Here is a 25,727-nt window from a genome sequence, read left to right as displayed (position 1 = left end):
ATTATTGCTCAAACATTGCGGGCAAGATTCACCTTGCCTCTACTCAATTGCGTTCTTCAAACGCCAAGATAGGTCAAGCCCCCGACTACCACCCCACCCCAAGCCCGTTTTCCGAAATAACGCTTTTGTGTGTCCCACGCAACCTTGTGGTCGTCTTATCCACCACACGCCATTGGTTCTGTCTTTCAGACACCAGCACCCGGTGGACAACGCCGGGTTCTTCTCTTTCATGACGCTGCACTGGCTCTCGCCGCTGGTCGTGAGAGCCTACAGGACGTCCAGCTTGTCCATAAATGACGTGTGGGGGCTGTCCTGCCATGAAGCCTCTGAAATCAACTGCCAAAGGTGAGCTCAGTGCGTGGCCCAACGTGAAATGCTGACACAAGAGTGTGATGGTGGAAATGATCCACAGGTAAAAAGACGACTCGCAGAAGAAAAGTCACACAATTATATGCGCCAACAATTATATAATGATTGATATTCTGACGCAGCAAGGCAAAGTTGTGCTTATCATGTTTGCCTCACAGTTGGGAGGTTCCGGGTTTAAACCCCGCCTCGGGCCATCCTGTGTGGAGTTTGCATGCTGTCCCTCGAATTGTAAAATCCATCCTGAAAGTAACAACGGTATTGACGTACTATGTTTGCCAGCCTGTAGATGGCAAGCCACACAGAGATTGTTCAAGAATCGACTCGTGTTATTCAGATACAAAAGAAGTAAGAGTATCTTGCCACGCAATGAGCCACTTCCCAACCCCAGTAAAGATGCCGAGTAGTTATTGCGTAATCATTCGTACAAACAAAAGGCTTTTATAACAAGATTGCATTCCGTGGCAGAGCTGATTGGGATCAGAGCAAAGCTGCTTTAAGAGAGCACCAGAATAAAATCCAGAATGGCATAACGAGTTGCCATTTACGAGTAGAATTCAGTTCTAAATTGTTATGGGAAGACTAAGGCGGAAATTATTTAGTTTCCATTCCCAGTGTATCACTGCTGAGATGAAGGGGCCATCCACACCAGGCCTCTTGTCTCTCACACTCATATCTCAGCTGGATTTTTATTTTTATTTTTTTTCCCCCTCATCTTTCAACAAATATTGGAGCAAGCGCTCTTCTGCTCTCTCAGGCGTACCTGTGAGGGAGATGAAGGTGACGCTAGTGCTGGTCTAACATTGACACTAGTGTGAGAGAGAGAGAGCGAGAGAGAGACAGATAGAGAGACAGAGAGAGAGAGAGAGAGGGTGCAAAGCCAGCTTGTGGGAATTTGCTGTGGAAAGATTCACACTCTTGTCCATGCCTGTTTGTACTCTGCGTGCTTCGTTTGACACCGCGACTTTTAATCGATGGACATCCAGTTATATCTCTGGCACGGGTTGTTCTCGTCATGGCGGGCAGCCTAAGAATAACAACGACTACAGATTAGCGATAGAGTTAGCGGCAGACTTGGGTGGCTATGTTATTAACTGCTCAGCGTGCAATGCGCTGCGTTAGTCGCTGTCATTCAATGTCATTGAAGAGTACCGTTACCACGGCCTTGCAAATAATACGAGACTACCTGTTGAACTGCAGCAGAAGAGAAAACAGATTAACAGTATCCGATTTGAAGAATGAGCCAATCGCACTAAACCAAATTTAATACTTAAATATGCTGGTTAGTTTTGCTTACTCACTTGCTTGGTAGCTGTGGATCTTTACCAAATTGGGTTACTCCTACGTAAGGTTGAAATCATTATTTTGAACACACTTTCTCATTCTTTTCTTATTTGTACCTTTTGTTGTTTTCTGGAAGACAGTTCTGCCTGTCACTTCATGTCACTGGCATAGAAAGGTGAACAAATACACATTAGTAAAACATGAACAATCAATGCCAATTAATTGAAATTGCTCACCAAACCTTTTGCACCTAGAGATATACGGACCACAAGAAGATTCACTTTTTTTTTATATTGCAAGAGCCATTGGGGCTCCAGTGTACAATAAACAGTAAGTGAGGAGTTTTACCACATAAATGATTAAAAGTTAAGTACATTCCTGTGGTTGCCCCACAATGTTTTTCATTTTCTGGCAAACTTCAAGATGTCTGTTTCTAGTGTACCACGCTTCTCGCCCCAAGTCAGCTGGAATAGGCTCCAGCTCATCCGACTTGTTACAGCCGGTTCTTGCCGTTTCCTTTAATTTTGTTTTGAATTCCAGTTTCACTTGATACTAATTATAATGCACTCATAGTATTTTCTTATTTCTATAAAGTAATTTACACCATCTGCAGAAAATGGTCATAATTTTTAACATGCAACCATTTTATTTCATGTCATATTGTAAATATAGATTTAGTCATCCAAAACAAAGCATTATTATCTCTGTAAAGGCAGAATTTTCAACGTAGCGTACTTAATGTGGTGTGCGGTGAGTTTAACACCTAACCAGCACTGAGCTCACATTGTCAGGGTTGGCCGATGATGGTATGCCGGAGCGCTGCAGCAAGCAGGGATTTAGTGTGTGTTGCCATAGTAGGAACAGTTACGCAACTCAGATGCACGGCAGAGACGATGGCGAGATGGTGGAGAAGGGAAAAAAACTCACCCTGGGAGAGTTGACACTTGCCGGTGCCCAGTGAGGTGCGAATCTTCAATGCCATGTCTGAGCCAAAGCGCCTCTCAAAACAGCAGCTTGGCTGTCGACTGCTGGGAACGTTTCTTTTCAATCATCCCTGAGTGGATCCCAGTATGTGGCGTTCAGAGTATTGTAATCAGGAGTATTAACAATCTACATCAAAGGGCAATACTAGTAGTTTAGATAGCCAACCACAGTTGTGAACAAATTAGATGCCACCTCTCGTTCATTTTGAGGTCACAATACCTTTATCAGTATTAACTATTCTGCACAATGTTTTAAAGGAGAAGTCATCCCCAAAATTGTCTTTACAATTATGTTCTATGCAGCCCCACTAGTCTAAACAGGGCAATGACGGCATACCAATTAATATTGCGTTTGGGGGCAGCCATTTTGGTCTTTGCAGTCAACTGAAAATGACATCACAGTTGCTCAGAGCTCAGGTCACGACCAATCTCAGCTCAGCTTGCAAACACCACATAACCAAACTCAGAAAACAGACTAACGTCACACGACAAAAATCAGACAACACGTGACGCGTGATTGATCGGTAACTGAGCCCCGAGCAACTGTGATGTCCTTACATTGGGTGCCATGCGGCTACTGACACCGCAACATCCTTTAGTCCTTTTGAGTTTTTTGACATCAAGTAGTAATTATCGGGCGACAGAAGAGTCATCTTGGTTTAATGTTCGCTGCCTTTGATTGGTTTTTAATAAAGTCGTTAGGGCGTAAATTACTCTCTGCGGTGGCCTGGCAGTTGCTGCTTGAGAAGAGTCATTAGTAACCTGGCCAACATGATATTCCACACATTTTTACAGAGCATTATACAGCAATACGAGTGCATTAGACATGTCTTTAATACGTTCTTTCAAAATCTTAATTACATGCTACATCATTCAGTCTGATTATTACGTGTGTGTTAACCTGACGTTAATTGCAGTCTAATTGCTGGTATTTTTCTTGTGTGATTGCCATTAAAGTTAACCCAGGTTTGCTCCCTACTCTGCTCGCTGGCAAGAAAGTTCACATTTTTTTAAGCAAAACAACTTAATTTCTGGAAATTGAAAGGGATACGATTAAAACAGGAGAAGGCAAACTAAGAACCACGGTGAAAACATTGAATCCGTCCCAGCACCAGGACCAATTGCCAATCGGTATGCTAGAAAACAAACATTGACATAAAAATTGGCCAGCTTTTGCTTTTCAGCCTGTTCCACATGTGTTCCACTCAGTATATGACAGTTATTGTCTTTGTATTGTAGAATATATTACTGATGGTGACTGGATGAAAATATACTGCTACTAAGTAAAGCGCTTGAACATCGGAGCCACCAATTTCCATGATACATATTGGAAAAATGCTTCTGCTGTAAGAGCATGGAGTGGATGTGCCATTGATCATTGATGGTAAAAATAACTACTAACTGTGTGATTGTTCTGTGTGTTCCAGGCTTGAATCGCTGTGGCACGACGAGCTAAAAACACGAGGGCGTGAAGGGGCGTCCCTGACGAGAGTCTTTATGAGATTCTGCCAAACCCGAATGCTGGTGGCCATCTTTGCCCTCCTTCTCACAATGGTGGCAGGCTTTGTCGGGCCTGTGAGTACCTCCCGAATCCGCTCCTCCCTTGACACTCTGCTGATCGGGCGAGCCTTCCGGGTTCTTTTTTGGCTCCTCAAGTTGGTCTTTTCTCCCCCTCAACTATTCCATTTTACGGAGCTCTAGATTTTGAAGTGACAACCTCTATTTCCTCAGATCCTCAGCCATGCTTTGCTCATGCCATTATTTTCCCTTCCACATGCATGACAAGGTGTACTTTGTCATTAGGTCACACAAGTAGACAATGAAATAGCCCTGAAGCTAACATAGATGTCAGTCTCCACTGTGTTTCAAAAATGCAATAATATAATCTTATTTACTTCACATGTAATTTGTATACTGTGGTTTTTGGCCCACTCAACTAATAGCCTTGGGTTTTTAGTTTTAAATCAGAGCTGTGATGACTCCTTTGTCTGTTTTTGTACACATGCTGACAAGATTTTTCTGAATGTATTCCCCATTAGTCATTACATTTTGCTGAGAATAATATCATTTATTAAAACCATTTTCATATCACACATCCTTGATTATGTAACTTATATTGTGTTCTCTGCGACTATTATCTTACCTTCTCCATTCCTGTTTCCCAGGCACTACTGGTTCGAGCTCTACTGGAATATTCCCAGAGCTCCGAACGCTGCGTGAAATACGGCCTCTGCTTGGTTGCCGGGATCTTCGCTATGGAACTGATGCGCTCCTGGTCTCTGGCGCTCATGTGGGCCGTCAACTATCGCACAGCAGCTCGCCTCCGCGGGGCGGCTCTCACGTTCGCCTTCAACAGGATCCTCCGCCTACGCAGCACCAAAGACATTAGTCCCGGGGAGGTAAGGCGGAATCACTGAATTATACCTCTCAGCAGAGCACCACAGGAAGATGATTGAGGCAGATTTAATTTCTACCCTTATTAAGTTTCATTGCCTGTGAGAACAGAGAGGTGTCTAAACCTTAGAAGAGCCCTCACATAACACTGGCATTTGGGAATATGGAAAAACCTATTTTCGAATATTACGTTGCACTTTGGCAAGAGCTGTACTAGTCTTCTGCACGAATGCAATGGATGCAAGGAGGCCCAAATAAATCTCATATTAATCAGGCAATGTTTTCACACAAGTGTGTCAGAGGTTACCCAGTCTAATATCAATACATAAAAAAACTTTAGTGTTTTGCTTTTGACAAGAAGCAGATAAGTAAAAGAAACACAATAATCTCATGGCAGTATAAAATTGTTAAACAGGTACATAGAGGAGGGTGACAAAGAACTTTTTTTTATATTTCTTAGTTTTCTTCACTGCAGATGATGTAAAGCTGGCCCTGCAAAGTGGGCATGCACCCCACAGAGACATTAGTTTTGCAGCAGTCAAGTGGGTGCTTTTAAAAATAGATTGAAGATGCTTTTAATAATTTATTTTATTTATTTATTTATAATAGTAATAATGCATTCAATGAATTGACTTCTATAACGAACGTTTTTGAAAAAGAAAGAAATACAATGGCATCCACCACACATCACAGCAGAGCGCAGAATCTAGATGAAATCAACCCAAATCCTGTCACACCACCTGTGGCACAAATTGGACCTGGTTTTAGCTTGTCTGCTTTCTGTCAACTATAACGGTCTTGGGTATTGTTGGTTTTAATGTTCCACTGTGTTCCTTCTCCAGCTAATCAACATCTGCTCCAGTGATGGCCAGCGTCTCTATGAGGCCGTCTCTGTGGGCTGCCTGCTGGCTGGGGGGCCCCTGGTGGGCATCCTTGGTCTGACGTACACCATTTACTTCTTAGGTCCCACCGCTTTAATTGGATCAGCCATTTTCATCATCTTCTATCCCGCTATGGTGGGTTAAAGTTATCATCCCATTTCTAAATAGTTTGCTTTGTAGAAACCATCTCATTTTATCCTGTGCATTGAACTGTAACAAATATTGCAATCAATCTGTAGCTACTTTCCCAATTGCACTCAGACTCAGCTACCATTGGTATTGATGTAAAAGCCATTCATCCATCCAGGCCCCTGTTGGAGGGCCTGCAATGCAGCCTAATGAGATTGTGTCTGCTTTCATTTCCTCTCCCATTTCTTATTTTTCTTGTCATGGTTGCCCCACGCTCTCTTCCCGTCTGGACAGATGCTCGCGTCAAGGCTGACAGCATATTTCCGCAAAAGGTGTGTGGTGGTAACTGACCAGCGCGTGAGGCTGATGAACGAGATCCTGAGCAGCATGAAGTTCATCAAGATGTATTGTTGGGAAGATGCCTTCGCGCAGAACATTCACAGTGAGTTCCCTGTCATGGTACACCAATGATTTCCAGCTTGTGGCCAGAAACGCAAAGTCATGCGGTTGCATGCTAATGAGGCTTGGGGTCAACTCATTTTAGTAGCTGTCCCTGAAGGTCCCGACTATCGTAAATTTACCACTTGGAAAAGAAAGTCATATGCTCTTAAATGGACTGGTAAAATAATCCCAACCATAAATCCATTTTCATTAGCTCAGTTAAGTCATCTCCCTGTGCTGCCCGCTATCCGAAAGGCCAATTTGAATCCCTTGGCCCCAAGGTTAATTTGCAAGGTGTTTTGAGCCTTACGATACAGAGAATGACTGTCGAGGCCGCTCTACTTGCGCATGAATTAGTGACGGCCTTTTCTCACCAGGACCTTTGCTGTAGGTTGTTGATAAAGATCATTCTCCCCGTTTAAGTGCTATTCTCAATTAGCCTTTTGGGGCTTGTTTTAGCCTGTCCTGTAATTACTGGTTCGAATTATGATTAATCAGATTTACAAGATACCTTAGTCCACAGGGTTAAAGTGTCATGAAGATCACCTTGTGTTCGGTGATGCTGGAAAAGCACGTTTAAGGAAATAAGCTATTGTGACTTTTGGATATATAGACCGAGCAGAAGCAGGGCAGAAATAATTTATTTAGACTTGACAGGATTTTTTTGAGGGTCCTTTGAAATGACATGTCTATTTTGGTCCACTCATGTGTCCAGCAGTGTGTCTACAGATACATAAATCTTTATAGATAATAACCAGTCTCAAGCCCACTCACTTTCAAAGGGAACTTGAAAGACTGCTTGAAAGACAGTTGTGTCAAGAAAGACAGTTGTGTTTGCAAAGGATATGGAGAGAGACTTGTTGGTTGCACAGATAAAGTAACCTAACAATGTTAGCTTTTGATGAGCAGCATATACTTGATTGCTCAGTAAAATTGTCGACGCAGTAGGGGTCGAGGGGGTATTTGTTTTGGCAATGTGTCCACTGCATGCGCCGCACATGCAAATCCACACACGAATTAAAAAAGTGTAATTCAGGGCCTTGCTGATGAAATGCTAACTCCACAAGGGAAAATACAATCCATACTGTCTTTGTGAGTGATCACATTTGCCCGTAGTCATTGTGTTAAAGAAATTTCCACTCACCATTGGCAACAGCAGTGTATTATGCATGTGACAACTGAGACTGCTCTATGACCCAGCAGCTGCAGGTAAGTAAGAGGCAACCTGCACAGGAATGATTCCAAACCGAAGTGAATTAAGCAACAGAATGGGACCATATGGCCCTTTGTTTCGTTTTACCCGGGAGACTTTTATCATCCAATTGAATATTAAATTTACATTCTAAGCTTGCATGAGAGAAGGCCGTCCCTCCCAAAAAAAAGAAGGGGGGGGGATGAAAGGGGTGCAATAATTCTTTATGTTTGTGGTACTACCGAGTGTGATTAAGATAAGTGGGAACTGTTTGAAATTATGGAGGGAAAAAAGTACATGTGTCCTTTCAATTTGAGCTTGCCTTAAACTTAGTCACTGATAGTGTAGTGGTTCATTCGCATTGACTTCAACAATGGCAAATTGAGCTGAGTTCTGTCATGGTGCTGATTATTATTGTCTGGATACCCTTTGAGTGACAGTTGACCAGTCCAGGGTGTAGTTCACCTTTAGCAGGTTTCAGGCTCCCGCGCCCCCACGACCCTGAACATCATGAAAGTATAGAAAAGGGATTCATGGCTTGATGGCCTTAAACGTTCCTGTCTGTCTTGTCAACAGAGGTGAGGTTAGAGGAGAGGGGGATACTGGAAAAAGCTGGTCTCATCCAGAGCCTCACAGTTGGTGTGGCTCCTATCGTTGTGGTGATAGCCAGCGTGTGCACGTTCACCCTGCACATGGCCCTGGGCTATGACCTGACTGCAGCAGAGGTATTCACACACAAGGACCATATTAATAAGTCTCATACACTCACCAATTAGATCAGTGCTTCTCAATTATTTTCTGTTACGCCCCCCCTTAGCAAGAAGAAAACTATTCGCGCCCCCCCCCCCTCCCCACCGTGACTATCCTAACTTGTCTTGTAAGTCGTAAAATGTTGCACTGTCGCAAACGTCACAGAAGTAACAATGAGAGCGCCACTGCCCCCTGCTGGGAAGATGCGCAATTACACTTTATTCTAGTACTGAAAAAAAAAAGCCTGTTCCCCAGGGTCACACGCGCCCCCCCAGGTATAGCACGGCGCCCCCCAAGGGGGGCGCGCCCCACTATTTGAGAAGCACTGAATTAGATACACATGCACAAACTAAAGAGAGCTGTTTCCAGAGATGTAGTAACTGTTAGTGATGACATGAGCTTGCCTCAGGAGAGGATCAAGAGAATAACTGATTTTTCCACACATAGGCATTCACTGTGGTTACCGTTTTCAACTCCATGACCTTCGCCCTGAAGGTCACGCCCCTGGCAGTCAGGTCCCTGTCAGAGGGCGCTGTGGCAGTGAAGAGATTCCAGGTGAGAACTACTCGTGAATTACCAATTTGTATTTAAAGCGCCCCCCTAGAAACTCCCACTTACAACCAGTCCCCCACCATACCTGTGTTAACAAATATTTTGCAAAAGTCACATGTTAGTGGCACATATTTTCACTCCGACAGCAAGGATTAAGTAAGCAAAAGCACCAAGAGGACATTCTGTTTATCTGCAGTTTCATGATGAAGACACAGTGTGCCTGTTGGTGTTGAAAATAGAGTGGAACTTGTAAACTTAGTAATCTTTTGAATCCAAAATTTAGCGCCGTCCTGCCTCGCCACTTTGGGGTTCAGGGTTTGAATCTCTTCTTCCCTTGTAGCGTATTTCTCATTGTGCTTCGTCACATATTCAATAAACATGCATGTTGGGGTGTACTCAAAATTAAGTGCCCATACGTAGTAGGTGCGAATGTGAATTTGAAGGTTTTTTTGTCCATATGAGCCCTGTGATTGGGTGGTAACCAATCCTAGGTGTACCCCTCTCACACAAAAGATAGGCTACAGCTCAGAGCTAGTGGGGCAACTGGGGGGGGGGGGGTTGTAGAAACACAGAAGCAAGACATCTGGGTATTTCTTTTTTTTAGGGGGGGGTTCAATTTTTTGCGGTCCCCCCTGAGCCACCCCCGAGGAAAAAATCCTAGTGCCACCAGTGCTCCAGCTGAGTAGCAACCATGATAAGGGCTTTTTAGAAAATGGATGGATGTATAGTTAGTATGTAAGTATGTCATCACAATAAAATGTTTCATACATTTACAGTTACTAAATATTTAGTATACCTTTTGGTATTAAAAGACCCAAATCCCTGTTTTTGACGAACACTGAGCCTATTATGCCAGTTAATTGTGGTCATGATGGCGGTACTTTAATTGGCAAATATTTTGTTTAGATGATACTTGCTCTAAAATATTTTTGGACCTGAGTCAACATGCAATTTAGCTGCTTTTTGAGGTCTTAAATAAAACAGCCCCCTATTGATAACACCAGCTTTACCTCAACCTATTCACAATCCTCTTGAAATCTCCATATTAGACGGATGATTGATGAAGAAAAAATTCCTGCATATGGATCATAAGTCATCTAAGCTCTACTGTCTCCACAGAGACTTTTTACGATGGAGACCAGACAAGCTGTGTTGATCAAAATGCAAGACCCTTGCAATGCGGTGGAATTCCAGGACGCCACACTGGCGTGGGAAAAAGCGCGAACCCCGGCAACCAAGCCTAACCCACCACCCAAGAAGCAGTGTGGGGGGATGAAACGTATGCTGCGGCGGGAGAGGCTCAGCCTCTACATCGCCACGGATGACAGCAAAGAACACAAGGAGAACCTCAACGCCCTGAGTCTCCTCACCAACATGGAGCAGGAAAGTCCACAAAGTACCATCTCCTCCACGAAAAGCATCCGGCCACCACTACACAAGACGCTGTACCGTATTGACCTGCGTATTAAGAGGGTATGAGAACCACCTTCATTTCTTCATGTCTTCATTTCGTGTCAAACTCATTTTCACCATAGGCCACATTATTGATATGGTTGCCCATGGGGCAGTTGTAACGCTGAAACCAAACTGCCCCTGGCGTGTAACGGTATGCCAAAAAACACCTTAAGAACTTGAAGCCATGGTTTTGTGGGACAGTGAGGGAAAACTGTTCAACGCTTAGTTTCAGCATACAGACGTAGGAAAGTGTACAGTGTAAATATTCTTACTGTCGAACCTTTATACTGTCTTGTTATTACGTTGGCTCTATCCCCAGAGACCGAGAGTGGCTGCTAAAGTGTTGCGTTCGTACTGGGCCTTGGCGATTGTTAGAAAAGAATACTAGTCATGATTATTTTGCCTTACATTGATTTCATGTTTAATAAAAACAATTATTCATTGATTTGAAAACTATTTCTTCAACTAACAAAACTCAACTACTCAAAAGTACCATAAGCTACAAGCAACACAGCGCAGTCAGGGTACCCTCACAAATTACGAAGCTTGCAAACACAGAGCGCAATTTGGCACGTTAATCATTTTTCTTCGATTATAATGTTTTTATGATCGAGGGAAGCCCAAATTGTGATTTAAAAGTTTTGTGTCACCAATGTTGTTCCTGTTGGCTGTCTAGGGTTCATTGGTCGGGATCTGTGGTGGTGTTGGAAGTGGAAAGAGTTCTCTTCTCACAGCACTACTGGGACAAGTATGAGCCGAATGCCGAAATTGTATCTATAGCAAGTAGTCCTTCAAGCTTTTTATTCGATGATCTACAACGTGCGTCACAGATGACCCTTTTAGAAGGAAATGTCGCGGCCAGCGGAGGCTTCGCTTTTGTGTCCCAACAAGCGTGGATCCTCAATGACTCCCTGAAAGAAAACATCCTCTTTGGGAAGGAATTTGAGCAAAACAAGTAAGTTATGATTACGTGCGTAAGCAGCAGACAGTCAAAGTGATCACAATTGTAACTTTGTTGATTCCTCTTCAGATATGATGCTGTTTTGGAGGCATGTTGCCTCCTCCCAGATCTTGCAGAACTGCCTTATGGAGACATGACAGAGGTATTACTAAGTCCCTTTTCTCTCTGCTGCCTTTTGTTCCGCAAAACAAATTCCCCCCAAAAGTCAGAAGAAGCAGTTCCGATTCAAAATTGAGTGCAACAGCATTAAGAGGATTGCCTTTTCTTTCTTTGCAGATAGGAGAAAGAGGAGCAAATCTGAGCGGGGGTCAGCGTCAGAGAGTGAGCCTGGCCCGGGCGCTCTACAGCGAGCGCCCCATACTCCTCCTGGATGACCCTCTCAGCGCTGTAGATGCGTGCGTGGGTGCTCACATCTTCAAAAAGGCAATACTGGCAGCGGCCAAAGGCAAGACTGTGCTCTTTGTGACCCACCAGCTGCAGGTGAGGAAGAGACAACCTGCACGGGAATGATTCCAAACCAAATTTAATTGAAGTACCGCTGGCACTTTGTTGCAGTTTTACCTTGGGGATGATTTTAATCATCCAAATCAATGCTACATTTCCATTTTTCCCTTTTTCAGTACCTGCCAGAATGCGATGATATTATCCTCATGAAGGACGGGCAGATAGCCGAGCACGGCACTCATGCTCAGTTAATGGCCAAGGAGCGTGACTATGCTGCTCTGTTCAGCAGTATGCAACAGGAGGTAAGGCCAGGGGCAGCAAAAAGCTTCTTTTCAATAAGGCACCTTCACTCCCGCTACAAAATAACACTGCAATCTGAATAATTCATAATCTCATAAAGGAAAACAGCCAATAGCTTGGAAATGTTTATACAACCCAAACCAGGTCCTCCTTTATAATTGGACCCGTTGAGTTACTAGAGGGCTGCTGAAAATACTGTCACTGAAATCTCTGTTAAAACCAGCCAAAGGTTGCTTGTGTCACAGCCGCCATGTACCGTAATTTTCGGACTATAAGTCGCACCGGAGTATAAATTGCACCAGCCATAAAATGGCCAAAAAAGTGAAAAAAAACATATATATATATGTTATATATATATATAACATGTATATAAGTCGCTCCTGAGTATAAGTTGCCCCCCCACCCAAACTATGAAAAAAAACGCGACTTATAGTCCGAAAACTACGGTACAGTTGTCGCTTGCCTTTTTACTTTCTTGTTCTTATTTCCATAGAGTCTGGTGAGAGAAAATTTTAAAAACAAACAGCATAAGGTGACTGCAGTAAACGTTTGCCATGTTGAGGAAATAACTGAGGTCCACCAAAAGCCACCGGGCCAAAAAGGTGACTTGGATGCTTGAAGGCTCGAAATCTTTTCATTCACATGATGCATTTATTATGTCTAATCAGCTGTTTTTTTTGTTTTCTCTCTCTTTTTAGACCAACTAATGAAAGCTGAAGAGAAGGGTTCCGGCGCTGTTTCCTTTGCCGTGTACGGCACCTACATCAGAGCAGCAGGAGGTCCAGTGATTTTCATTCTCAACATCATCTTCTTTCTTAGCACCACCGGCAGCATCGCCTTCAGCAACTGGTGGCTGAGTCATTGGATTAGGCAAGGCAGCGGGGTGAGCCTGGATCTTTGCTCTTTTACTCTATTCTTTTTTCTTTTTTTTTATTGTACCACAACCAACTTGGTGCACTTCTCAAAGGTGTATGAATAGTATATTATAATAATACAAAAGGAACAAATCAGGAAGTGATTGGAGACGCCAGAGGCTGCTGGTAATGAGCACACAATTCATTGACCGCATTTGTGCAATTCTGCAAATTTGACTCGATACTTTGGAAGTTATTTTGCATTCGTTGAAGTCACGAAACGTTTATTTAACATTGGTTATTAACGTTCCAATTTCTGCCGGTGAAAAAGTTGTTAGTCCTTTAATAATCGCTGTCTCTTTAACAAGCAAAATTAAAACAATGCTGTTGAGTCAGAATGCCAAGATAGCCCTATAAGCATTATTCCGAAGGTGGGTGATTAAAAAAATAAACATAGTAAACTGCACAACAGTATGCATAATTAAAAACAAGCGCAAGCGGTGAGCAAGAAGATGTGCTATAAACCAGATGGCGCCTTTTGAGAAATGTACCCACAAATGAAAACATTTCTTTTGTTTTTAAGAGTGCTTTCCTCCATTAATTAGGGTGAAATGTAACAACATGGGACCCCAAAAAGTTTTGTTCTTCATTTTTTAATTGACTCCACCTTATTAATTTCTTGCACCATATGCCTCCCCCCCCCAGAACGCTTCATTAATCTCAGCAAATGAGACGTTGGTGAAGGACAGCATGAGGCTCAACCCTCACATTCAGTTCTATTCGACCGTTTACATCATCTCCATGGGCACCGCTTTGTTTCTCAAAACAATTCGAGGCCTGGTGTTTGTGAAGGTAAGAGCCCCGCGGTGCTTTCCTCACAGGCAACCTTCTCTCATCCTCAAACCACAACCAACAAGTTTGAGGCCTTTAAAAGGCAAGGAACCAAATTTATCATTGGGGTTGTGCGTTACGACCAAAAAATCATCTCAATATTTTTGCTAGATACATCTCGGTAATGATACGGTATTGATATTACTATGGTTTCAGTGAAATCAAAGACAAAAAAAACAAAACAAGAAATTAATATCAAGAAGGTGCAGCTTTTTTATTAGTGCTTACTGACAGCAATCAAGGTGAACAAACTCAACAATGAATTAAAAGTCATTAAATTCCTTTGTGTTGCAACTGCTTTGTTGATAATTAACAATTGTGGCACAAACAAAATGCTTACTGTCTGTGTGTGTCTGTATTAATTGCGTCAACGTACGTGTTGTTTCGTACCAATTTGTCCATACACGACCCAAGTAAGATAAGCGCACCACACTTTAACTGCAATAATTGTCTTGAAATTAAAATGTCCAACTATACCAATGTGCGCTCAGTACATTTAGCGTATTTCTTTGAAAAATAGATCAACCTTTTTTTTTTTCTTATGTAAAGTTTTAATTGTAGTCTTGTGAAATTGGCTGGCATTGTCCTGGCTTCCCCAGCCTCTGTACTATTAGAAAAATGCCTGTGGGCCAACTCCATTTATCCATCCATCATTTTTCCAAGCTTCAGAATGTCTGCCATTGATGTGTCAGCAGGTGCACCTTGGTGTGTGATTTTTGCTTTTACTAGCTAACTCCCTCCCCCTGCCTTGCAAGAGGTTAAGTTGCCATGTTAATGTAGAGCACTTGAAATGTCTCCATTTTCAAAGAGGTTCCTGTGATTATTTCCCCCCCCATACCCTGAGCTGCTGTGTGTGTTGAACGTGACTAACTGGGTTTTTCCAAGCTTGCAACTGTTTCTCGCAGCTCTACGGTTCCACGTATCCCCTCTCGTGTTCTAACGCCGTGTTGTTTATGTTGACAGTGCACAGTGAAGGCGGCTTCCGTGCTTCACGACAATCTGTTCCACCAACTCCTCCGCAGCCCCATGCGCTTTTTTGACACCACGCCTCTGGGCCGCATACTGACCAGATTCTCCAAGGACATGGATGAGGGTGAGAACAGATAGGTTATATTATTTCCTACACTCTTGTCATGCTCTCACTGGATAGAGCATAGTTAGCCACATTTATGAGCAAAGTCAAGCTGACTGAGGTGCATTATGTTTAGTAAGCAAAAGCGCTCTGACATTGTCACACCAGAAGTGACATCATGCGGCTGAAAATGCATCCCTAGGAGGACCCAGCCTGTGAATTTGGACACAGCTAGCTAGAGTAGCCTGGCTGTAACATAAAGTATTAGCCACTGTGGTTACAGTGGCAGTCATTTGAGGCTACTGGCATGTATGGATTCCAATTAGTTCTAACTAGCAGTGGTAAATTATATTCAATTTGTTAAAATGTTATTTAAGTACCTACTAGTAAAAAATGCAAATTCATTGACCCTGGAGTTTGTGAAGCGCAATTATAGCATGAGATTACTGTAACTGAGATATCCTGCCGTCACACTTTACTGTAGAATCAAATTTGTTTAAGTAAAGATTATTATTATTATTATTATTGTTAGTTTACGAGCTTTGAGTTGACTTTGTAGCTTTTTGTCTTACGCTGCTGATGTTTTCTCCTTAAAGTTGATGTGCGTCTGACCATGCAAGCTGAGATGCTGCTGCAGAACCTCACTCTGGTGCTGTTCTGCCTGGCAATGGTTGGTATCGTCTTTCCCTGGTTCCTCATCTCCATCCTGCCCCTGGGAGCCTTCCTTTGCCTTGTCAACCGTGTCTGCAGGTCAGTCAGACTCGCCTTCTCATCAGTCTTGCTCCAATGCTTTAGTTTGACAACATTAAGGGGTTGTAAAATTGGCCTGCCGAGAGTATTATCTCATGATTATGGATTAGATAATGCAGATAGCTTGTATGCACGAGTTCTTTCCAAAGGAGTAAAAGCGCAGTAAGTGCATTCTTATCTTTATTTGCGCGCGTGCCAACTGCTATCAGTAAGTGGTTTTATTTTCACAGCTTCCCCTCTGATATAAATGATTTAGACCAGACCGCTTGTCTTTTTCTGCAGCTCTGCACAAATTGAACAGTAGAGATTGGTTATGAGCTCCTTGGCATCTTTGGAAAGATGCAAGGTTTTTCCTTATAAAACTGATTCTGAATGGAAGAGGACATTTTTGAAAACAAATGTTGTGTTTGTGCTTTTATCACCACTCATGCTTTTATTTTAGCACTGTATTCCAACATTTTATGCCCACTAAAACCACATTACATTGATAGTAGTGGAATCGGTAACGCTCAAAGTAATTTACTACACTGTTTGAATGCATGTATTCATTTTACTTTTCAACCTCACAATTGACTGGGGGGGGGGTTACAATTACAAGCCCCGTTTAATGATGACGTCAACCATTAGCCTGGGATGTATATTGAAGATCCGTATAACAACAAACTTTTTCGACAATCTTGTCTAAACGTTCTGATTGTTTGTGATTTTATTAATGCAATTGAAAGAGTTGAATCTTGAATCATACGTTTTAGTACATTTAATAATAAAATAGCAGTTGTTCATAACAAATGAACAATAATTTTAATTGAAACCATGAAACGTATTACAAAATAACAGCAACAATCGTACATGCTGCTAACAGTGTTGGGTACACGACCCAACCTCAGATATTTTTTCCCTTAAAGGCTAGCGTATTCAGAGGCCTTCACTAGGCTCGGCTAATAATCTTTTGAAAATCAAACTAAATTGAAAATGAATGAAATAAACGTTGCTATCAAACTTGATTGCAAGTCCTACAAAAGCTCTAAAAATGTCTGTAGTAATTGCTACAGGTTAATTAATAATTGGTTATATTATATTGTTACTAATCATGACTATTCCTTGCCCCCTAATGAATAATAGCACAATACTACACAATCCAACTCTGTCTTTGTGACTTATGATCCCTTTCATTTTGTTCTCCAAATAATGCAAGGTGATTTCCCCTGAACATGGTAGATGCTGATTGCCTGAAATGACCCATTCAGAAAGAAGGGTGTACAAAAACAAGTTTCCTTTTTCTTCATTGATTGTGCTCGGCACACACTATGATTGTAAAACTGCCTGTAGTGTCTGAGTCTACAAATGAGCACACATTCAACCCTGCAAATTTATGAAAGTACCTTTTATAGCACCTTGTTTTGCATCAGGAGATAAGCATCAGGCGCCGTCAACTATAAATGTCATTGCGCGCGTGTGTGTACGTGTGTGTGTGTATGTGCCGACGGCTGTCGTCAAGGCAAGTTTGAGTCGATGTAAATTTATAGCCGAGCTCCCAATCACTGCACAGCCTCTGACTAACAACTTAATGCGTCAAACTGCTCTTTTTTTTTCTCTTCCTTCAATGTAGGTCTGATACAGTTACCCTTACTTGAATTTTGAAAAGACATGATAGCCTGACTTTTTTCATGTGCGGTGCACTCACGAGGGATCTCATCCCGCTAATAAGTAATGATCACCCTTGGCAATTTTTAAAGCGATCTCCCCAAGATTTGTGGCCATGTTACATCAAACTCCTGTCAAAATTACCCACTTTACTTCTAAAGCAGCTTTTTTATTACTAATACATTTTGAAATGAAACCGCCCAGAGCGTAAACATGTTTGTCAAGATCAACGCATTCAAGAGGCAAAGTTTGTTGCATCTCTTTTCTCAGCTTTTGGGAGAAAAGCAAATGACCTTCTAGTCGAGGCCTCTAAAAGTAGATGAGACGACGCCTACCTTTAGTCAATATATCTCACTCAAACTACTTCGCTGTGTCCAGGGTCCCTCTGGATTTCCATCTGTTTGTGATGATGCTCAGAATATTATTATGATAGTGGAAAACAACCAGCACTCTGCCAGGAGAAAAAATATCTCAGGATAGAAAACCTCTACAGTCATTTGTCATCCCTGCTAATTCTAATACCCATTTCTCAACATTGTTTTAGCTCTGATGTGTTCACAAGATGTCTAATTATTCTCAGATCTTCAAAGGCACATCAGATATTGCCTCTATAAGTCAGCATTTCTCCACCTGAAAGGAGTCGGGGGGGGGGGGGGGGGGGTACGTCTGTCAGTAATGCGATTTCAGCCGTTTATTGAATGGGAAGAAAACAGTCAGACAGCATCATTAGTGAGGTGACATTTGCGCAAGTTAGCCCACTAACAAATTGGTGGGGAAATGTGGATGAAATAATTCTGGAAAAAATGAAAAAAAAAAAAAACCTTTTCACTGTCCCTCTACATCATTGATGTGGATGTATGAACCACGATGCATTTTCTATAGTTAATGAATAATTGAGAAAAATGATAAATTACTCGTGCTTAAGAATCTGTGCATATCTACCCAATCAAATGTCCTATGTGTGAATTGAGACACTGAGTCTGGATTCTGACAAACAATTCAAAGTAAAGGAGATCAATGTCCATTTTGTTTTGTCAGGGTTTTGATTCGTGAGCTGAAACGGCTGGAGAACATCAGCCAGTCGCCATTCACCTCTCACATCACCAGCAGCCTCCAGGGCCTCTCCATCATTCACGCCTATGGAAGGAAGCGTGACTTCCTCCAACGGTGAGTTTAATCAATATAATGTCTTCCGTGCAAGTGCACTTTTACTTGCTTTAGCCTCACCTCCCCCAGTGGAGATCCCTAAACATCCCTAAACAATTGTCCTTTTATCTCTGCTGGTCATATTTTGCTAAGATTTGTTCAGGAGCCCTCAGTGTGCAAGGATTAAATGAGTTTTTGCTTCTGTTTGGCAGATATCAGGAATTGCTGGACAATAACCAGGCCTCCAACTACCTCTTTAGCTGCGCTATGCGTTGGCTGGCCGTCCGCCTCGACCTCATTAGCATCTTGCTCATCTCCGCCGTCGCTCTCATGATTGTCTTCATGCACCAGCAGATACCTCCCGCCTATGCGGGCCTGGCCATGTCGTATGCGGTGCAGGTTCGTAAGCCTTTTTCATTTGCCGCAATTAAACCGCATAACACCGGAGCCTTTTCTCACATGACTAATGAGGTCACAAATACTGGGAATACACTTTTATAGCAAGAGCGATGAGCGGCGTCCATTTGAAGCTCGCAAAAGGCACATTGTGAGCCAAAAGTGCAACACAGTTACATCTGCTTTGAAACTAGGTCATAACCACATATTAAGTCTCTTGGTTATTTTACTTTTTTGTGGTATAAATTTGACATGAATAATTAGCTACACTATATGTCTAATTTCAAATAGTGGTTGGGGTGGGGAGGTGTCTATTTAGGGAGGCCTTTATTTTTTGTACATTGTTGCTCGTGTACTGGAATTGATGTTAACTGAAATGGAGTTTTAAAACTAAAGAAATAGAGAAATGTAGCTAACCTGGGCAGAATAAGTGACAAAGACTCTACTGGAACATTAACCCACACTGTCAAGTTGGCCGCAGCTCATGTACAGTCCATTAACTGCCAAAATCTCACTTGGTGGGCATTGGGCCGAAGATCATTCTCAACTTTTTCTCCACGCTTTCTTTGATCTACTTGTATGGGTACTGCTGTTTTGTTTAGCAACAGAGTTCAAATGGGCTCAGCAGTTCATGCTCACATGAACTAAAATTATTGATTTAATTTTTTTTTTTGCTATCTGGATTATAAATGCACCCAGCTACTGTATACATTGATTAATTGATGGATAGCTGGAGTGTGTTTAATAATAATAATTAAGAATGCATCGTGTCAGTCATTAATAGGGGTGTAACGATACATCGATACACATCGATTAATCGATATGATGCTCTACGATTTATTGGCATCGATGCTAAACGTAAACATCGATTTATATCGCCGTGTTTGACCTCGGACATTAGACGCGACTTTATTTTGAAATCCAGTTCATTGTTGCTTGCTTCCTCTTTCCGGGACCAGTGCGCCCGGCGTTGTTGTGTTGTGAGCAGAGCAGGCACGTGAAAGGGGAGTCGACAACTAGTACGCGGCTCCTGGGCTGGTGCTATGGCTAGTGTCTAAAAAGACGAGGAAATTTGCTCACTATTTGAAATTTGTTAAAATAAGCACTTTGTATACTGCAATACTCTTGTAATTTCCTAAATAAAGAGTTTGCAGTACCTTGTTGATTTTGCGTATGAATTGTTATAAATCAGGATATTGTTCTATATTTTTTATTAAATATATCGATCGTAGAGCACTATATCGCGATATATCGTGAATGAATCGCAGCAGGCTTTATGATATCGGCAAATATCGTATCGTAGTTCTTTGTATCGATATTATATCGTATCGTGACAAAACCCGCGATTTACACCCCTAGTCATTTACCTTCCACCTCTTTCTTTCTCCTCAATGCTTCATCTCACCTGCAGCTGACTGGCCTGTTTCAGTTCACTGTCAGGCTCCTCACCGAGACCGAAGCTCGCTTCACATCAGTAGAGAGAATTAATCACTATATAAAGGTAAGTGACAAATAGGCCAACGTACCCTAGTACTCAAAGCTGTCCGATTCATGGCATGTCCTGGCATACCTGTACATGGTTTTCGGGGAAATGTTTATTTGTGTGGTAGCAGGCTTCAACTGGCAACACTCCTCATGACTGAAAACGTGTAATGGATCTATTATGAAATTCTTGAATTCTTCAAAACTTGAATGTTCACTTGCGTGTTATATTATTTGTCTCAGTCGCTAGAAAGTGAAGCACCATGCAAAAGTCAGTCAAACACTACCGCCCTCTCCTGGCCTGAGCAAGGAAAGATCACCTTTCACAACGTGGACATGCGTTACCGCGACGGCCTGCCGTTGGTGCTGAAGGGTCTGTCCTTCACCGTCCAGCCAGGAGAGACCATCGGCATCGTGGGCCGCACCGGGTCAGGTTGGTACCCCGCAGCTTTCACTTTTTGAATCAATCTCTGCCGTCGTATTGACGCCTACTCCTCTGCAGGGAAGTCCTCTCTGGGTCTGGCTCTATTCAGACTTGTGGAGCTGACGAGTGGCTCCATCACCATTGACGGAGTCAATATTGCCCGAATCGGCCTGGACGACCTGCGGAGCAAACTTGCCATCATCCCTCAAGAGCCCGTGCTCTTCATCGGCACTGTCAGGTGATTCGCTCTGAAATATTTGCTCGAGCAAAGTTCAAGCTGTGCTATCTGATGAAAATAGATTTTATGCTATGATCCTTGCTTGACAAAACTGTCCAGATATTTCAAATGGCTCACAGTGAACCAAATGTGTCCTGACATGCAGTAAGTTATAAATAATGTAACAGTAACTATAATAACCCAATTGTCAGATGGTCAATAAAACAGAACTTTCTTAAATGGGCGTCTGTCCTGCTTATATTAACATCTCTGAACAAGTGGAGTCTTCAATGAACTGAGACATTTTTGAAACAGAACAGAAAGGCTGCAAATTTGAACCCTGAACCTTTGAGGCTGGTGTTCTAACCCCAAGGCGGGCACAAGTGCTGCCCTCGCATAAAATCATGTTACAATGTGATTGGGAAAGTGTGTGAACCCCCCCTAAGTGTCCTAATCTCAAATGGGCATTTGTTTGTGGAACAGGACCAATTTAGACCCATGGGACCAGTACTCCGACTCGCAGATCTGGGAAGCACTAGAGAAGACACATATCAAAGAGATGGCAAGTGATGACATGCCATGCAACAAATGAGCCTCCATTGACACTCTTGTGTGATCCTCCTCAGGTGAGCCAGTTGCCTCACTCCCTCCATTCCGAGGTGACGGAGAACGGCGAGAACTTCTCGGTGGGCGAGCGCCAGCTTTTCTGCGTGGCCAGAGCGCTGCTGCGCAACAGCAAGGTGCGGCTTGTTCACATTTACCACTAGACCATTGCTTGGAACATATAGCTCAAGGGGACGTTTTATATTAGAGGTTCATGATTTAAATAAAGCAACATATTTTCATATACTGAATGAGTTAGCCTGAGACAGCATTGCCCCCTATTGGCCTGTATCATAACTGCAGGCATTGAATGGGAAGTGCCATGCAGTATTTTTCATCCATTTTCTGAAATGCTTATCCTCACAGGGTTGCAGACATGCGACATTTTTCTCTATTCAAAATGCTTATCTAAAACATTTTATTAGTTATTTTCAGATCATCTGTTTCTCACTGACTCCCTTTCTTCCCTTCACCTTTCTTTCCTTTCTACCTTCCTTCCCTTGTCTGCGTTTTGTTTGGGCATCCTTATGTCTGTTCGATTAGACCTCTTAATAATTTGATAGGTGACTTGAGCTAAGCCGTTGTGTTGATGTGACCTTTACTGCTGGGTTTGTATCCTCTTATCTATGACACATGGGGCACACTTATTAGTGGATTTCACTTAAGGACGTAGAGCCACACACAGTTACGTGGGCTAGGCAGAGTCGCCTTCCTTGTGGTTGGGCGGCTTTCTATTTGTCTCCCTACTCCCTTTCATCTGTCACACCTATTTTTTCTTCATCCATCCTGACATATTTCTGTTTCTCATGTAAGTGTGCTTTTCCTTCTTTATTTCCTTTCTTCCACCTCAGACCTTTGTTCGTCTTTCCTACCATTGTTCACCCTTCCTTACTTGCCCCAGACCAGCTTTTGTTTTTCTTTTGTTTTACCTTTTATTATCTTTTCTCACCATGGTTAAAACAACTACAAACTACTAATGCGCTATTCAACATTTGCCCTATTGTCTCAGATCCTCATGCTGGACGAGGCAACGGCGGCCATCGACACCGAGACCGACGCCCTGATCCAGGAGACCATTCGCTGCGAATTTGGCAGCTGCACGCGGCTCATCATCGCCCATCGTCTCAACACCGTAATGAACTGCAGCAAGGTCATGGTCATGGACAACGGCCAGGTGCTGCGCCATTTCAAAATCCATTAGCACATTAAAACAGACCTGATGGCAATGTAAACTTGCATCCATTACCACGTAGTCAAGAAGCCTGCATGCTAATCATGGTGGTAATTAGACTTTTTCAAGGAACTTTGAAGTTCATCAGCGTACAATGGAACAGCCAAAAAGTGGTGCAGTTTGTAATTCAACCTGGAAAAAGTATGTTTCAAAAATCAAACAAAATTATTATTTGTAAAGTGCATGACTTAAGCGCGCATGGTATTTAAAAGATAACTCTGGCGTTTTCTTTTTTGCTATGGAAGAGGAAAAGTTGTGGGAATAACTATAGAACCAGAACTTGCTGCAACTTTGGAAAGGGTTTGACTGCAAAATAATATATGACCTTTGCGAAAAAGGTTGTGACATTTCCATCCATCCTTTTTATTGCGCACATCCTATTTAGAGACACCCAACGTAACCAGCATGTAGCCGGAAGCACTAATGGCTAGTGACTAGCATGAAAACCAAAGCCTCTTGTTCTTGCCCCTCACATCTTCACATCTCAGAAGTCAACCAGCTTTACAAAACCGATTGTTCTGCCGTGTAGTGCAAAACAATAATCCAGATGGAGAGGCAGCGCTATTGCAAAAGTCACCTAAAGCATCTTTACGCCTTTGATAACTTATTTCTGTGTGTCGTGGCACCTGTTGGCCCTCCTCAAATCCCGATGGACGTTAACTGGCTTTGTTGTTGCTTTACTTCTCCTTGTTGCTCAAAGAGCTGCTTTTGCAAGACTAAGGAGTAGAGGGTAGAAAGAGTCACACTTGCAAGAATTAAGTAGATGTATAAACCATGATTAGCATGTAGCCTGAGATCACTTCTTTTGCATACGTCTCATGGCACACCACCAAAACAAAACTTCCAAAGCACATACATACTGAAAATACTGACGTTCTCGTATCGATTTTACACATAAATTAACGCAATCTGAGCAACCGGTATGGTACCTTCCACCAGCTCGTGGAAGTGTAATTTTTCTGCCAGTCATTGTCCGTCACAGGCATAGATATAGATGAGCATATCTACATTGTTTGAAGAAATTAAATGCGAATTTTCAAACACAACAGACTCATTGCTTTATAGAGTGAGTGAGTCTGTTGTGTTCTTTGCATTCCGGGTCTGATATTTTGTTATGTATTTTCTTAAATGATCTTTCTTTTCCCCCCCCTAGATTTTGGAGTTCGATCATCCCCTGACCCTGCTTTCAAACGAAAACTCCAGATTCAGAAACATGATCGAGGTGTCCTTAAACCAAAGCAAATGAAAACCTGAACATTTTGCATGCTATGCACAAAGAAAAATACGACTCAATGATCCTTAAGGGGGTTAAAAACAAAAAAAGACAAATACACATGGTAGATTGTTATAGTAGCAATGACAATGTGACCGATGACAAAAACCAAAGATCCTGGGTTCATGTTTCTCTGAACAGCATTGCACGGTACAAATGACTGTTTTGCTTCCACAATACCTGCAAGCCAAATGCTACACTGCAAATGAAACAGAGCAAGAACTCTGTCGAAGGCACTTTATTGAATTTATCTTGACACGTTTCAGAGGACCGCTACCTAGTTCTTTTCACAGTGTAGGAACTTAACCTTCAAACATGATGATGTCCGTAGCGATTGTTTTCAGTTTAGTTCATGTAAAATTATATATTCAGGAACCATATTTGTGAGACACTTAAGTCACGTACAAGGTTTTTCTCAGCTGTTTTAATATGTGCCTAAAGCTGCGCAAAGGTACATTTTGCAATTAACCATGTCGTTTAACACTGCATATCGGTACTGTTACGCTCAAACTGTTCCTCTTAATCTTGATGCTGGAATTGAAATTATGCACCTATTGTTTGTAAGGCCACTGGTTGGTACAGTATATCTACCTGTAGCTAAATCAATGTGTCTTCACAAAAGCTGAAGATTGTTGTTGTCTGCCTTATACTGTATGATCGCGCTAAACAATCACGAGTGCAATATGATTGAGTGCATTGCTGCATTTTCCAGATTGCCTTTTGTACACAGTTTAAATTTATAATGTGTAGATTTTGTAAATGGTTGAGTTTAAGAGGAATTGTTTTCTTTTGTTTGCCAATAAAAAAAAATATTGTATGATTTTCAACGTATTTGATTCTTTGTGCAGCCAGTATATAGTAGTAGAAATGCTTCTTGCAGCAATACGTCCTAGTGATTTATTTTTTTTAAAGTATGTCTGTCTTGTAAATTGGATCTTGGAGAATGTCGGCTGAAACCACACCCGCTTCTAATTTGACCTGGAAAAATATATGCTAATGTGTCTTACATCTTTCTTGTTACCTGTCTGTGCATGCTGTAACTACATGTTCGAACATCAAAATGCTATTTCCGTCTATCCTTCAGTGGCTGAAATATATCACATGCAAGCTGTCCCTTAGGACTTTTTACCCACCCTTCTTGCAACGCCTTTTTCTGCTTGATTTGTGCAGGCTCACAGCTGACAACGAGGAGCTCTTCAGTACTTACGCTCAACACATTCATAATGCAAGCAGGAAATCCTAAGAAAAAGCAATATTTCGTTGGGCTTAATTTACTAGATGATACAATTTTGATCCTGTTTTCTCATTCACTTATATTTTTCTACCTTTATCTCCTGTACTTGTTTACTAGCTAAAAACTAAACTGATCACTTGCAACCAATGGCCAACACCATTTTCCATGCTGCGATTGATGTGAACCATTCAAATCATGTATAAAAAGCACAATGACCAAAAAAAACTTAATTCCTCACAAATCTCAAAGCTTGCTATTTTACTTGGATTTATTCCTGCTTGTGTTGGGGAAGATTGCATGGTGTATTAGTGCAATTTATTGCATGAAACAACGACTTGTCAGCGATGTTGGTTATTTGCTGCAGGGTCAAAGCCATCC

The 25,727-nt window shown here is 42.2% G+C and overlaps 1 protein-coding gene across 1 annotated transcript in view; it reads left to right on the top strand.

Annotated features, from left to right (window-relative positions):
* wu:fb13g09 (ATP-binding cassette sub-family C member 5) overlaps positions 1-24,942 on the top strand; it is a 28,899-nt gene extending 3,957 nt beyond the window's left edge. The window contains exons 3-29 of the mRNA XM_061283798.1: positions 190-345; positions 4,061-4,208; positions 4,799-5,032; positions 5,870-6,043; positions 6,332-6,479; positions 8,247-8,395; positions 8,868-8,975; positions 10,092-10,445; positions 11,104-11,175; positions 11,258-11,382; positions 11,458-11,530; positions 11,665-11,868; positions 12,009-12,134; positions 12,626-12,734; positions 12,831-13,015; positions 13,692-13,838; positions 14,841-14,970; positions 15,546-15,699; positions 18,382-18,510; positions 18,702-18,888; positions 20,297-20,386; positions 20,611-20,800; positions 20,870-21,029; positions 21,492-21,570; positions 21,635-21,748; positions 22,621-22,785; positions 23,996-24,942. Coding sequence (XP_061139782.1) covers positions 190-345; positions 4,061-4,208; positions 4,799-5,032; positions 5,870-6,043; positions 6,332-6,479; positions 8,247-8,395; positions 8,868-8,975; positions 10,092-10,445; positions 11,104-11,175; positions 11,258-11,382; positions 11,458-11,530; positions 11,665-11,868; positions 12,009-12,134; positions 12,626-12,734; positions 12,831-13,015; positions 13,692-13,838; positions 14,841-14,970; positions 15,546-15,699; positions 18,382-18,510; positions 18,702-18,888; positions 20,297-20,386; positions 20,611-20,800; positions 20,870-21,029; positions 21,492-21,570; positions 21,635-21,748; positions 22,621-22,785; positions 23,996-24,088 — 4,003 coding nt within the window. The 3' untranslated portion in view covers positions 24,089-24,942. The remainder of the gene's footprint in view (positions 1-189; positions 346-4,060; positions 4,209-4,798; positions 5,033-5,869; positions 6,044-6,331; positions 6,480-8,246; positions 8,396-8,867; positions 8,976-10,091; positions 10,446-11,103; positions 11,176-11,257; positions 11,383-11,457; positions 11,531-11,664; positions 11,869-12,008; positions 12,135-12,625; positions 12,735-12,830; positions 13,016-13,691; positions 13,839-14,840; positions 14,971-15,545; positions 15,700-18,381; positions 18,511-18,701; positions 18,889-20,296; positions 20,387-20,610; positions 20,801-20,869; positions 21,030-21,491; positions 21,571-21,634; positions 21,749-22,620; positions 22,786-23,995) is intronic.
* Positions 24,943-25,727: the final 785 nt, after the last annotated feature.

This window comes from Syngnathus typhle, linkage group LG1 (assembly GCF_033458585.1).
Source record: "Syngnathus typhle isolate RoL2023-S1 ecotype Sweden linkage group LG1, RoL_Styp_1.0, whole genome shotgun sequence".
In the NCBI taxonomy this organism is placed as follows: Eukaryota; Metazoa; Chordata; class Actinopteri; order Syngnathiformes; family Syngnathidae; genus Syngnathus; species Syngnathus typhle.
The sequence above is the reverse complement of the archived record's forward strand: the minus strand, read 5'-3'. Positions and strand labels throughout refer to the sequence as shown.